Source organism: Atractosteus spatula, chromosome 17 (assembly GCF_055471065.1).
Source record: "Atractosteus spatula isolate fAtrSpa1 chromosome 17, fAtrSpa1.hap1, whole genome shotgun sequence".
Taxonomy (NCBI): Eukaryota; Metazoa; Chordata; class Actinopteri; order Semionotiformes; family Lepisosteidae; genus Atractosteus; species Atractosteus spatula.
The window spans coordinates 13568712-13583493 of NC_142722.1; the positions used below are offsets into that span (position 1 = coordinate 13568712).

The window sequence follows — 14782 nt, forward strand, 5'->3', positions numbered from 1 at the left end:
CTGAAGAGCCCCAGTCCAGCAGCGTTTATAGATAGCCTTTAAATTACCAATTTCTAAAGATCTGGGACAATTTAACTATGATCAAATAATCCTCCATTATCCTCCAGCCATCAAAAACCAATGTTTCCATCGTTGCAACTTTGTTTACTTAATTGATCAATTGCTTGAACAAGTGTCCTGAATGTTTAACAGGCGATTTAGGGTGACCTGTATATGAAATACTGGATTGGGGATCTCCAGGACCAGAGTTGGAGACCCCTGACTTAGACGCATGCCACTGAAATATACATGGACTACGCAACACCACAGCAGCTCAAAGGACTCTTGTCAGACAGATTCTCAATCTATAGAGGTCAATAGAGTCCAAATTAGAACAGGTCGTTCCTAATATAACTTCCTATTCAGCAATTTCTTTATGCTTGATGGAAATGCCCACAGATCAATATCCTATTATAAATTTGTTATTCAGCTGACACGGTAAAAATAGCTCATGTCAACACGCCAGCATTTCTTAACAGATACACTAGCCAGTAACTATTATTCAGGTACAACATTGAAACAGTTAGATTTGGTAATTCCTGTATTACCCAAAACCACTGCGTCTTTCAAGAGATGCTCATTAATGTCTTAGAAGGGGATAGTAAGTATGTTGGTGTAAGGGGGGGGGGGGTGTGGAAAACAAAACAAAATAATTCACATTATGGAATTCATGATATACTATAGTGTGTTTTCTTTTTAGTGGAAAAAATTAGATGCGTTCAGACAACAGTAGCAGTAGGGTCTCCACACAGCATGACTATTTTGGCATGGTAACTTACATTTAAAACTTGCACACAGTTTTGTCTCCTACTTGAACAGAAAAGGATTAAGACATGTGGAGATCAACAAGTACATTTTTTTCCCTACCTGTCCTACGTGCAAAATAAAATCCCAAGCCATTTTCCTGAGTGGAGGACAAGTCTCCTTTCTAGAAACCGAATTCCTCTTTTAAACTTCTCACGTTTACTTTCACAAAATCAGAAGCACACTGCAGCTCCTGAGAGAAAGGAATGGATTAATTTCCCCACATATTCATTCTCCCAGGAGTTAATGAATCCATTCATGAACAGGGCTCTTTGCAAGGTAACAAACAGTTTGAAATACCCCAAGGCCCCTGTGATGGGAAATTGAGTAATGGATCCATGGTGTGAACAGATGAGGAGAGGGAGAGATGGAGAGAGAGCAGGCTCACCCCCCGATCTGCTTCTTCAGCTTGGCGCAGAGCAGCAGGTCGGTGAAGAGGAAGACGTGACGTAGCTTCCGAGCCCCTTCCACCAGCTCCACCATGAAACGGTCCTTCAGGAGCTGCCGGTTCTGCACGGGGGGAGGGAAACACAGCACAGGCCACAGCTCAGTGATGAGGCCCCACGGTCAACTCTGACTTCACAGGACAGGGGGTCTCCAGCCCCCATCCCGGAGAGAGCCAGTCCAGTCAGTCCAGGGGGCTCCCATCCTGATCCTGGAAAGACCCAGGCCAGGGGGCTCCCATCCTGATCCTGGAGAGACCCAGTCCAGTTTGTACAGGGGTCTCCAGCCCTCATCCCAGTGAGCAGCAGTCCAGTTAGAACAGGGGTCTCCAATCCTGATCCCAGTGAGCTCCAACCGAGCAGGCTTGTAAATCACCATTAAATAAAGCAATTTCTAAAAAGACGAAACAGTTCCATTGCAATCATTGAAACAGATGATTTGTTAACATTTTGCAATTTAGAGATGATTTAGAAATAAAATCTAAATACTCTTCATCCCAAGAGCCAGAGTTCTCCTAATTGAACATATCACTCGCTTGAGTCATCAGTAGCTTACAGGAGTTGCCAGTCTTTAAAAACAGGAAACCATTAACCATAACCAGATTGGGACTCTCTAGGACCAGGGCTGGAGACCCCCGATATAAGAACTCGACAATAAAAGAAGCAGGTGTTCTCCTTTAGGTCCAGTCAACATCTCACATTTAAAATGCACTTAAATTTGCAAAATGAAGACACTTTCTATTAGATTTCATTGGCCCACTTGAGTTAAGCATGGAAAAAACACCAGCTGGCACATCACCAGAAGGGGGCAGGATGGACAAAGCCAAGACTGGGTGCTGCATGTTCAGTCTCTGTCCACTCACTAGGATTCAAATAAAACAGTCTCTGACAGGGGCTTGCAGCTGTGACAGATACAGAGGGTGAAGAACTATAACAAAGTCAATTAAATTAACAGCACAAGCTTGGGAAAAAAGCAACACCACCATGATCGATCACCAGCTTGATGCCATTCACTCTACCAGGCTATTCTTTCTCACAACAGCCGCAATGATAAAAACGTTTATATTGGTTACACTGGTGATACGCACGTTTATACTGTTATTCTTTTTAAGGAATTATCACAAACCTTTTGTTCAACCAGATGCTGTAAAAAATGCTTTCGATAAAAAGCAACCTCTGCAGTATTCTAGAAAAAAACATGCCTCCTTACACCAGCATTTTAACATTGTTGACAGAACTTCAGTGCCTCAATCCGAAAGGCTGCTGTGGCAGCAGCTGGATGCCATACAATTTAAAGTCAGCAGGGGGCGCTGTGCCCTTGCGAACATGCAGAACCATGCCGGAACAAATGTAATGGCAGCCCAAAGAGCATCTCAGGCTGTCGACATGTTGGGACAATGTTCGTCAACACACAACCTAACGGGAGCCTGTGAGTGAGAGAAGGTTTGGAAGGACATGTGAGAGGAGGGGAGCATGGTGGCAGTGGAGATCATACTGCCCTGCTCCTTGACCAGCCCTGCAGACAGACAGCTGTGATGCCCACTCCCACCCGCCCATCCAAATGTTTAGCCCAAAGAGGGGCCATGTGAGGTCTGTGTGTCTGGAGCGCAGGGGGCAGTCAGCACTTTCTCACCAGCAAATTACCACTGCTTTAATCACTAATGCACAATAGGGTTCACTGTGCAGAGGTCATCTGAGCATGACATCACGACGTGCTCATCCCTTAAGAGGTTTCCCTGGAGTTAGTCAATGGGGCTAATCACAAGTGCCCTGGAATACTAAGTGGGGTAAGGCGTCTGGTAACGATATATCGGTGCACGTCAATCACGAGTTAATGTCCCCCCAGTAACCTATGATTCATGGTACAGCGATAAAATCTAATACATTACAGAATATTTAGGCTCAGGTAGTGAGAGACAGAGATCTATAAACCACAGAAACATACATTACGAGTCCAGTGCTGGAATTATGGTTGAATACATTCAGTATGGCTGAACTTTTTCTGCCACTTTAGAACATAGTAATTAGCAACTACTAGATCTTTCAACTGGCAAAGGTCACCTTGTAGTCTTTCGTATCCTAAAAAACCTTAAACGGGTTCAGGTCCTTCAGCCTGTCAATGTAGATCTTCCTCAGGTATTCAACTCAGACCAGGGATTCAATCTAAACACATACTGTATCCGCTTTCAACTCTCAGCCTTGATTAGAGCTGTAAAAATACCGCAACGTCTAAACAGAAGGCACTGTGCAGGCAAAGTGTGCTCACCAGTGTTTGCAAACACAGAGGATCTTGGCAATTAGTGTGGGATTACCAACAAGAACAGAAAGACCAAGAAAAGCAATGCAGCCCGTCTTACTGTGATAAAAAAAACAAACGCTTGCTCCAACACCTGACAATTTTACTTGTCTTAATACAAGTGAGCTCAAGAGAGTCATTGCTGAAGTAGAGGTGTTTCACTTGTGAAACTGAAACATTTAGTTCCAAGCTCAAATGTAAAGCACTTGATTGCAAACACTTTAAGTTAAACAACCCTTAATCTAATGTTCCTCACAATGACTATCACAGGGATAGCTAAGGTAGTGGTTCAGCATCAGAGAACATAAATGAAAATGCACAAAACTCAGCCAAAGGCTGTCCAGAAACAATACAAATTTTCACCCCAAGACCTCAGTCTTCAACAAAAAAGTTAATTACCTATGAATAAGAGACTTGTTCTGAGCACATTTACCCAATTTTACAATTTTTCAGATCAAAATCATTTTTATTTAATTACACAATTATTTTAAGATAACCCTTATTTAATTTTAGGTTTCTTCTTATTAACACCTGTTAAATCCTGAACAGTTTTGCACTTTAAATTGTAACCTTAATGTCCTTACTCGTTAGCACACTGCTTACTTACTTTACATTGATGTGTACAATCAATATTACACTGCATCAGCAGTGAAAAGCCCTTTAAATCGAAATGGTTTAGAAATAGTTTGCACTGTTTTGAACTATTTATTCATTTTGATTCAAGCTTATATTCTTTTTGATCAGAGGCTATTATTAAGAGTGATTTTTGTAAGGGGTCCCCAGGCCACAGGCTGAGAATCTCAGCAATAAGACCCAGAGTGACAATGAGAAGACCCTTTTTTTTTTACTTCATTTGCCAACATGGCTAGTGGTACGTGCAGGTGTATTTTACAGCCCAAACTCTCAGAAGTAAGATAAGATAAGATCACTTTATCCAGAAATAAAGATCACTTTATTAGCCATATACACTTTCTTGCATTAGAAATTCGTCTTTTCACATACCCCAACTTGCTCGGCATGAGACACACAGGCACACAGACAGGGGGAGAAGCTTGGGGTCAGAGCACAGGGTCAGCCATTGTACAGTGCCCCTGGAGCAGTTGGGGTTAAGGGCCTTGCTTAGTAGCCCAACAGAGTAGGATTCCTCTACCGGCTGCGGGATTTGAACCGGCAACCTTCCAGCCACAGGCGCAGACCCTTAGCCACAGGTGACTGAAACAAGGCAGGACAGAGTCTAATGTGAGCCCTGTGTTGCTTTAGAAGTAGGCACAGTAACAGGTTATTGGGAACTCTGCCTTGGAGCAGCATGATCCAGTAATCCAATTGGTCCCAGCTAACTAAAGAAGATTTCTGGATGAGGAAGAGATTATCCTCAACCCTCCCCATAAAAAACAGAATATGTTTCTTGTAAATGCGTCAGTGTTGATTACTCAGCTACTTGCCAACACCTACTTGACAAAACAGACCTAGAAGGAAGCTCAAAAGAGGTGCTGTCTAAACACAATGATCCCCTTTCCAGGGAAAAAGGGCAGAGCCCTCATGCAGAAACAACCTCTAGCCTTACCACCTACAGTATCTTAGAAGGAAACATGGGTGCTACTTTAGGACAGTGCAGCACGAAGCAAAGAAACCAGGAGACATGGGAAAAAAAAGTTTCAAATTGCACATTTTTTTCAATCTCATTTTCTGTTTTAAAAATAAAAAAATCCTGTTGACAAAATATTTTTTAGCATCAAGTAAAGAAGTTTTTTTCCCTTAAACCAAGACTATTCTGATTTAAGACCCTGCCGTTTAAATTGTAATCTGTAAATAATACATAATCTGTGAATTATAGCTTAGACATGTACATCCTATTTGCCACCAGAACTGTATTTGTTGCAAAGTTTTACTAAGAACAGAAAAAATAAAGTTTATTTCCTCCATTAAAAAATATTTAGCACATCCCTGTAACCTCACATTACATGCCTACATCCTGTCTGAACCTGCCGGGTGTAATTTTTCCACTTCCTGTGGCCAGTGGTTAGGTGGAGTGACCATTGATCACACTGTTTATTCTGGCCTTGAATTCCAAATTCTTTACAATATTGTACACATGGGAGACGTGCTATAGCGTTCAGCCCTACCCACTCAGCAGAGGCACACACAGGCTTTCAGAAGAGAATGTGACACCCCTTCTGTTTTCAATATTGATGTTGGCTTTCAGCTCACAGAGCCATCTATTTCACGCACACTGGCAGCCCACATCGTCTGAAAAAAACACACTCAAACAGATGTAAAATTAAAACCTATTAATCAGTTCTCATTTTATGTGGTTCTTTGTAGTATGCAATCTGTTACACAACCTAAACAATAATTAGATATAAAAAGCCTGAAATCCTTAGATATATATTTTTATATGTAGTTTAATTGCTGGGGTTTTCTGTTTCATTTTCATGTTTAATGTTCAAGAACTATCCCTCCTCCTTTAAATAAAAAAAGGAACAAGCAAGACACAGAAGCCACTGAAACAGCTGTCTGAATTAGTAAGCTGACATTTTACTCGTGTCCACCTTCAGGAAAGAAAGTGACATGAGCAATCTTTCATAATCACCGATTTTAAAGTGCCCTAACTGTCTGTAAAATTCCCAGCAACTCTTCATTTCCATGATGAAATACTGACTTGTAATCTGCATCTGTACAGAGCATGTAATTCAGTACATTCGGTATTCCAAATAATAAGTACACCCCTGTTAAAAGAACTGAGTTGCTTGGAATCAGGCAATGGGTTCAGTAACCGGCTAAAGGAATGTGAGAGAGATTTCCATCACCCCGAAAAATCCCCGCTCCTCAATCCTCTTGAAAACTGTGGAATTCAAGAACGGATATGACAAAGTACAGGAGGCTATTTGGCCTCTCTTGCTTGTTTAGTTAAACTAAGTGATCTGAGAAACTCATCTGACCCTTTCGTGAACTATACAATGTACCAGCTTTGACGGCGTGGTTGGGCAATGTGTTCCAGACTCCTACAACCCTTTGTGTAAAGAAGCACTTCCAGGTCTCAGGTTCAAATGTTCTTCCCCATAGTTTCCCTCTGTGTCCTCTGGAACATGCAGATCAATCCCAAACCTCACCTACTGTCATCTGACTTCAGCAGAAGGCAATCAATTGATTACGCAACCCATAGCTAAAGAGGGCTTAAGTCAGCTCTAAGTTATTTGGAAGTCATAAGTTCTAATATTAAAAGAAAAAATTATATTAAATACAGAATGGAAATGTAGACATTATAATAATTACAAAATATGAACTTTGCATTTGAGGCAGCAGAAAATAACATTACTGAGAAAATGTCAAGAAGGTCAAGAAAAATATTCTGCCCTTTGCAGAATTCATGGTTTTCTGCACATTTTGCAAAAGACACTATTTACATATATTCAGCATGTTGACACATGGAGAGTTTGTCCCTTTCGGTGTTGTATTCATCTAATAACAGCACTATTACAGAGGCTACAATATATTGTTTATCAAGAAAGAACAAGACAAGTAAAAACAAACAACTGACAAACGTAAACTAAAGAGTTCACAGACCCCCTCACAGGGTTTGACAAAACAAACCTGTTGTTGCCACAAGTTATCAAATGTGAAACAGAATTGCCTTAATCGCTTCTAGGAAACACCAAGGAAGCACTGAGAATTTCTCCTAATTAGATCTCTCGTGCGCATGGGGTATTTGGTACAAGGCAGGAAGCAGGGAGTCAGATTAGATAAGGAAGGACAGAGGTAATTTCCAGGAATGTGAAATGTGTTGCTGGAGTCACTCTATGCGAGGCAGGAAATTCTGCAGTGCAAGTGAATCTGTGTCAAACGTGGAAAAGCAGAGGTGGTTCTGCACAGGGATTAATACTGCCGAAACGTTTTTGTTATGCATGTTTGTTTGGCTTCAAATTATTTGATTTTTCTTTTAAAAAAAAGATTTGTTTTATCAAGCCTGAAATGTTAAATTTCATTTCATTCACAAACACACACACACCTCCGGGATTAACCTTTTAGAGGATCTGTATACTCAGTTGTAGCTATTTTCCCCCTGCTTGTTCCTCTTGAAAAACACTTTATTGCTTCTGTGACAGTGTTAATGTATGATTTGGCCTAGTATTTGGTTGTTATGGATTGCTCAGTCTCGGAGAAGCTTAGAGTCACGCATGAGAACTTAAGAAGAAGGTTACAAACAAAAGAAGACCATTTGGTCCACCAAGCCCTTTTCGGTAATTATTATTATCCTGATCCAAGGATCTCAAACAGTTTCTTAAAAGAAGCCAGGGTATTGGCTTCAACTATAGTATATGGCTGGGTAGGTTGTTCCATACTCCCACAACTCTTTGGATAAAGGAATGTCTCCTATTGGTGGTTTTAAATGAACTTCCATGTAATTTTCACTTGTACCCCCGGTAGGGCTGCATGCAAATTAGGATTGTTAACGTCTAAAAGTGTGACTTTAGAGCACTGTGACTTCAGAGAAAGGCTAAAGTGCCAAACACGCTGTGCAACTGTTTCAACCAACTCTAGCTACTGAGAGCTGTAGAAATACCAGATGTTTAATTGGATTGCAAGACTAAAGCTGCAGAAAAACATCTGATATTAATACCTTACAATCCAAACAAGAAAATCAACTCACCATGCCAAATGTAATAAAGCACAATTGAAATTCTAAAGAAAAAGAGTGAGTAATTTCCTTCAAACCAAATTTGCACACGTTTTAAAATATAGACACCACTGTACAAAATGGTCAAATAAACTTGGCTTGGCATTCATAAACCAAAAATACCCGTAAGCATATCATTCCCCTGGAGAGATGCAGTTCTAAACAAAAATTCACTCTTCTGCAAGATTTAGTACTGATGCCAGCCATACTGAATGAGCTTCCTCGTCCAAAAAATAATGTCACTGTTAGGGAAAATCACCACAGTATTAGAATATCGGAACAGACCATCAGTCCACGGATAAGAGAAAGTCATTGGCCCACTGTGGTCACTTGTTTCTATTTCTCTGTACTGCCACAGCCAGTACTGGTTGCACTGGGAACAAACATACCAAGCCTCAAATTCTCTTGAAATCTCATCTGCAAAGGGACACTCTGCACTAGGCGAACTTGAACGTCTTTGCAAAGTGAGAGGAAATTTGTACACCTAGTGCAAACTCATTTCACATTTTCACAAGAAGTATCCCCTATTTTCTGTCCTAAATGCAATTACTACTTATCACCAACTCACTGTATTGCTCATCTTCATTACCCTGAGATGGCAATGCCTTGAGATTTAGTTACCTTAGTCTGTCCAAATGTGATGTTTCCTTCAGGCCAGGAATTAGTCTTCTCACTGAATGGTAGCTCACAACCTCAGATTCTTTTATTATAATGGCAGCGCTTGTTAATAAAACTATATTAAGTGACTAGAATATGCTCCATTTCTCCATCACAGTGTCCCAGTACAGAGCTGGGACAGTACAGAGCCAAAGAAAGCCTCAATAGAAACACAGCTGGGACAATTATCACGAAGGAGGTGAAAATTGCCCTTACAAGATCGCCAAATTCCTACTACCACACCCCCAAGTCTGAGGGATGACTGAATCCAGGGTGATGTTGAGCCTCTGGCCTTCACAATTTGCAATTAGCCTAACTGGGAACTGGAAAGATAAGCCAGGCCCAGGCTTGTAAAGCTGCTAAGCCCTCCGTAAGCACAGTGAGCTGTATCTCTGTGTGTCTCCATTCTGGGTAAAACATACGCTGACACTGACAGCTGCTTTTGTTCCTGTGCCCCTGTTCCACAGCCCGCTGCAATGTTCCAGGACCCCGATCTGACATTACAAGACAGGTGGAGTGCGGAATATCTCGAAGATAAAAGCAGGATCGTGCTCATGGTCAACAAGAAAACATACAGTACAAGACCTAACCTCAGACATGAAGAGCATCAAGATTTCTGAACCAAGTAATGGAAATATAGTTCACTTTCATCCAGTTTTTTTTAACCCCAAGACAGCTCTGCCCAGTTTTGATCATTTCCCTGATATCCACACAAAACCTAGATTTGAATCAATTAGATCGTTTGTATATTAATGACTTCATGATCCATTTAAGTGTGTTACAAGGAACAGTTTTTTTTAAAATAAATCTACAAAGGAAAAATAAGGATTTAACAGCATCAAACCAAATTTGTTCTCAGATATTAATTTGCAATTAACACAGAACACACACCTTTAAGAATTTCATCACCAAGATTCACAAGAAAATAAGCATAGCAATAAAAACCAACATGACAGACAATGTTCTTTTCCCTCAAAAACAATCGGCCAGGATGAGGAAGGCTTAAAGTTATCCGAACTGGATGCTACAAATGCATGGGGTCGTAGGATACTGGTGAAAGAAATCATTTCCAGTAAACATGGAGTACTGCTTGGCGGTGATATACGGTAAGTCTCCCCTCATGAATCAGCTGGCAACAGCTTAATGACAGCGGGAGGGAAAACTAATTTCCCTGAGCAGCACCAGGCTATCTGCTCCAATCTTAGAACAACACACAATGCAGGGAAGAGCAGCACTCTGTTACAGCATGAGTCATGCTCTGGCGACTCAAGCATATCCCATTCTCTTCATTCACTGCAACATCTTGTCTCTTTCTGGTGTCCACAAGCTGTGCGGCACAGTGGCGCAGCGCTTGGCGTTGCTGCCTCACAGAGGTGGGGCACTGGGTTCAATCTTTGACCTTGTGAGCAAGCACCATGGAGTTTGTATGTTTTTCCCGCACTCACAATCCAAAGGCACAGTAGGAGGATAGTTGGCTTCTGGGAGAACTGTCCCAGGTGTGAGTGCTTGCATGTCTGTGTGCTCCCTGAGATGGACTGGCATCCCGTCCAAGGTGCACCCTGCCTTGCTCCCGGTGCTTGCTGGGATAGGCTCCAGCTCCCCCGCTGAGCTTTACTGGATGAAGTGGTCAGGAAACGGATGGATGAATAAGAGCATGTCTGCATGCTTCAGAACTGGCAGGCGATTCTCCAGACAAAGCAGACACCTCCAATGATGGGGATAAAAGCCAATTTTTTCTTTCTGGATACAGAAATAACTGTGCAACAGGTGTCAGCTTTAAGAAGCCCTGTCCAGTACATTTGCAAAAGCGCATTTCAGAACTGCGGAACAGCCACAGATGACAGAAGGCAATTCAACCCATTCTGCTCTTTTAGTCCTACTTTTCAATATCCTGTGGTCTCCAACCCTTATCCTGAAGAGCCCCAATCCAGCAGGTTCTATAGGTATAGTAGCCTTTAAATCTTCATTTTCTTAAGTCCAGGAACAATTTTACTATGATCAGTTAATGAGGTGGTGTGTTCAATTTAGTACTTTAGAGATATTCTGAAACAAAATTCAGGGAATTCTTCAGTCCTTAAGGAACTGCACCCGTCATTGAAACACTACATGGTTAATTAATTCCTTAAACAACTGTTCCGAATCTTTAAATAACAAATGATTTAGGGTGACCAGTAGGAATAACAAGATTGGAGCTCCCCAGAACCAGGGTTGGAGACCCCTGCTATAGGCCCATAAACCCACAAAAGCTTGAAAAGACAGAGAGCTTGGCTAAAACTGATGCACACGACGAGAGAAGAGTGTGGCAGCTTCTCACAGAACGATGCGACAGGCTGCAATTGAACCCAGGACCCAGGAGGTGTGAGTATGTAGTTCTAAGCTCTAAGCAGATCGCTTAAACAGCAGAGCTACTTTGCTGCACACCAATAATTATCTAGAAGACTAGCAAAGGACAAAGGAGCTTGCCTGCAAAACCATGCGGGATTTTTACAACTGTAATTTAAAATGTATAAGATGACAGAATCCCAAGCCATAGGCCTATACACAGTCACGGACAGAAAAAACATACCATATTTAAGAGAAAATAATTGCTGGGTATGTACTGATTGCATAACGCTATTTCTGGATGTTTGCTGAGGTGTATGTAAGAAGAAGAAAGTGCCTGTTGCTGTTCCATTTCAGGAAACATGTTTTTTTCACATCGCATACGGTTTTATCACATGCCTTTCATAAAATTTCCATTAAAGCCTAAAACACATCCAACACTTTACGACCATCGACTCGTGCTGACCTAACAATAGCAGCCCATTCAAAAAATCCATAAGGCAAAGCTCACATACCCACATTGCTTATTGACGGCATTTACTGCCAGTAATGAAAGTGGGAATGAGCACACTGGCCCAGATAATGATACAGCTTAACGCAAAGGCTGCAGTTCCACAGGCGTTCAGGGACAAGTCTCCCAGATGGACATAACCCCACCGCAGGAAACAGGATTTTAGATATTGCAAATCATAATCTCATTACATTATTCAACAAAATGCTGAACCAAGAATCTCCCACAGAGGAAGGAATAAGTGCCTATAACAAAACTGTAAATGGGGTCTAATCCAACTACAGTACACAATTGGTGAACTATCTCAAGATTTCTCTACACAAAGTGGCCAGTAAAATATGACACCAGCTCTCCAGGGCTGCATGAGGTCTTCCCAGACACCGAAACAGTAGGACAAGAGTATGGTGGTGCAGTGCTTAGGATTGCTGCCTCACTGAACTGGGGCCCTGGGTTCAATTCCTGGGGCACTATCTGCATTGAGATTGTAAGTTCTCCCGTGTTCACGTGAGTTCTTGTCAGGTGCTTTGGCTTCCTCCCACAGTCCAAAGACATGCTGGTAGGTTAATTGGCTCCTGACAAAACTGGACCTGGTGTGAATGTGTGCTTGTCTGTGTGTGCCCTGTTTGGACTGGTGTCCCGACCAGGGTGGTGCCTCGCTTCTGGGATAGGCTCCAGCTCCTCCATGACCCCAAACTGGAACATGCAGTGAGACAGTGGAGGGATACAAACAAGAAGTGGTTCAGTCCATTCAGCTCATTTGGCTTCACAACGCTAGTAAGATGTGTGTGACTAAGGGATCATCTCACCCTAGATTAAAGATGAAAGAAAAAACAGGCAGTGATCATACAGTACCTCCTGCCTCTATGCAGTGCGCAGACCAGCTCTTCACCAAAGTGCGAGGATCTGGTCAAGATCAGAGGAAGTCAAGGGGATTTCTTGCTCTCTCACTTCAAAAGCAGGCTTGCCTCAGGAGGCTGTCATTAGTGGTGGTATTGACTGGGCTCGTTTACTCTGTCAGGCAGTGCCCTTCATACGTTCCTGGCCACTGGGGACTGCTAACAATCCAGGACAATTTCCTTTGTTCAGGTCCGCTTTTCTCTTATTGAAGTTTACCGTAAAACCTGGCATCGCAATTTTAGCGAACCACACGGTAAATTTACCATAACATGCACTCTGCACACATGCATACTTCTAAGCATCAACAATGGCAAATCATAGTACTATATTATACTAATATTGTATAGCACAGTAAAACCACAGGTTTTACACAATAAACCAAAGGCTTGGTAAAGGAAAGCAACATCAAAGAATGATAAAAGCACAAAACCATCATGCAAGTTTACCAGGAAATCTTTCACAGGAACACCCCAAGAGCGAGAGAAACAGGCCTGGCTTTCACGTATCAGGGCCTAAAGCAAATGATATTCACCCTCATTTTTTTCTACATCAGATGTGACCGTTTTCTACTGTACCTATTTTTGATGCGTAATATAACGACAACAATATCTCCAAAACCTCTCTAGTTGTGTAATCCAGCCACGCAGATTACAATGTAAAAAAACTACTTGCAATTTTCACTAAGGTCCTTGTAAACCTGAGGCAGACAGCACTGCATTACAGCCCAGTAATGACTGCCCAGGATACTCAGACAGGAGAGAGCTCCCAGCCCAAAGCACACACAGATTAATAATAAATAAAGGCAATCAGACACAGCTAGTGTGTTTATTAGCAAAAATTATACATTATGCATCAAGGGCTATCAATTAGAAGATACAGTCCACCTGCCTGGCCACTGGGGAGGACTGGTCTGGTAGAAAGACAAGACCAAGATTGCATGTTGAATTCAATTAGTTATCCAAATGCCAGGGATCCCCAGAGTACAGCTGAAATGTTAGGCCCCAGCATCAGACCAGGCTGAGACCACCTAAGCCTAGTTCTGCTTTCCCAAGTGACATGAGGATCAATTTAAACCAGGGTCTCTCAGTCCTGGTCATGTAGGCCCAGACACCTACTGGTATTGGTTTAATCCGAGCTCTCAATTTAACTGAGCTACAGCTACAAGGTTGTTTTTATCTATTTGAAAGCTGAGGATTTTAAGTTTCTTATATAAATGCAATAGATAACAGGCAATCTTCAAAATGTTTAACAGCTGAAAACAGTTAAAGTATTCCAACTGATCCTACTTAATTACTGAGCATTATTAATGCTACAACTATGTGTCTGTGTAAAATATGTAAAGACCAACAGGTTTGTGGTTCCCTTGGACCAGAACTAGAAATCTCTAACTTAGACAACAAGGACTAATGATAGTCTGGTTATTCAGGACTCCTCCTAAAGAATAAAGGAACAGCATAGAAGACACCACATTGACAAATGGGTTTCCGCAGCTGGCAAGACAGCAGCAGGGCTTAAACGCAGACTTGGAGGTGGGCAGTAAAGACAACCATAACAAAAAGCTGTTGAGATAACGTGGGTGGCAGAAGCAGAGGCGTGTTGGAGTGCTGGTGGCTCCTGCCCTTGTGTAAGCACTTGTCAAGCACAGAGGAGATGTTTCGGTATCAAATTCACTATCTGTTTTACAAATACAGTGCGTCCTCCTGCGAAGTTCTGCATTTGTAAGAGCGTTTCTTCTTTTGTCTCGCTCTGCTAGCGCATCTTATTGATTTTGTTCTAAATAAAGCAAGGGGAAATGGTACCAAGTGGGGATTGTTTTAAAGGGCGTTGTCCCCTTGATCATAATACGCTTGCATGCATTTCTGAATAATCATGCTTAGTACTTGCTGCTGCATTTCTTTGTGATCTAAGTCTAAATTTCGTCTTGACTAGACCTGTTAAAGCCCTAGACTCTCCTCCATCAAAACATCCCTGATTGTATTATTCATGTCAATGGCATATGAGCTTGCCAGATCCTTTTCAGTACTTCAAAGCATTCCATATTAATTACTGGAAGAAAAATCAAAAGCTCCTTCTTCACCAGCGGTGACGTCTAACCAGTGTAAACCAACCAACAAGTGGTGTTCAGTCAGCTGGCACCT

The 14782-nt window shown here is 41.9% G+C and overlaps 1 protein-coding gene across 4 annotated transcripts in view; it reads right to left on the reverse strand.

The window, feature by feature from the left end:
- LOC148819176 (breakpoint cluster region protein-like) overlaps window positions 1–14782 on the reverse strand; it is a 117397-nt gene that overhangs the window by 23633 nt on the left and 78982 nt on the right. For all 4 annotated transcript variants that reach the window (XM_088935928.1, XM_088935926.1, XM_088935927.1 and 1 more), the window contains exon 9: window positions 1232–1353. In XM_088935928.1, the coding sequence (XP_088792054.1) occupies window positions 1232–1353 (122 nt within the window). The remainder of the gene's footprint in view (window positions 1–1231; window positions 1354–14782) is intronic.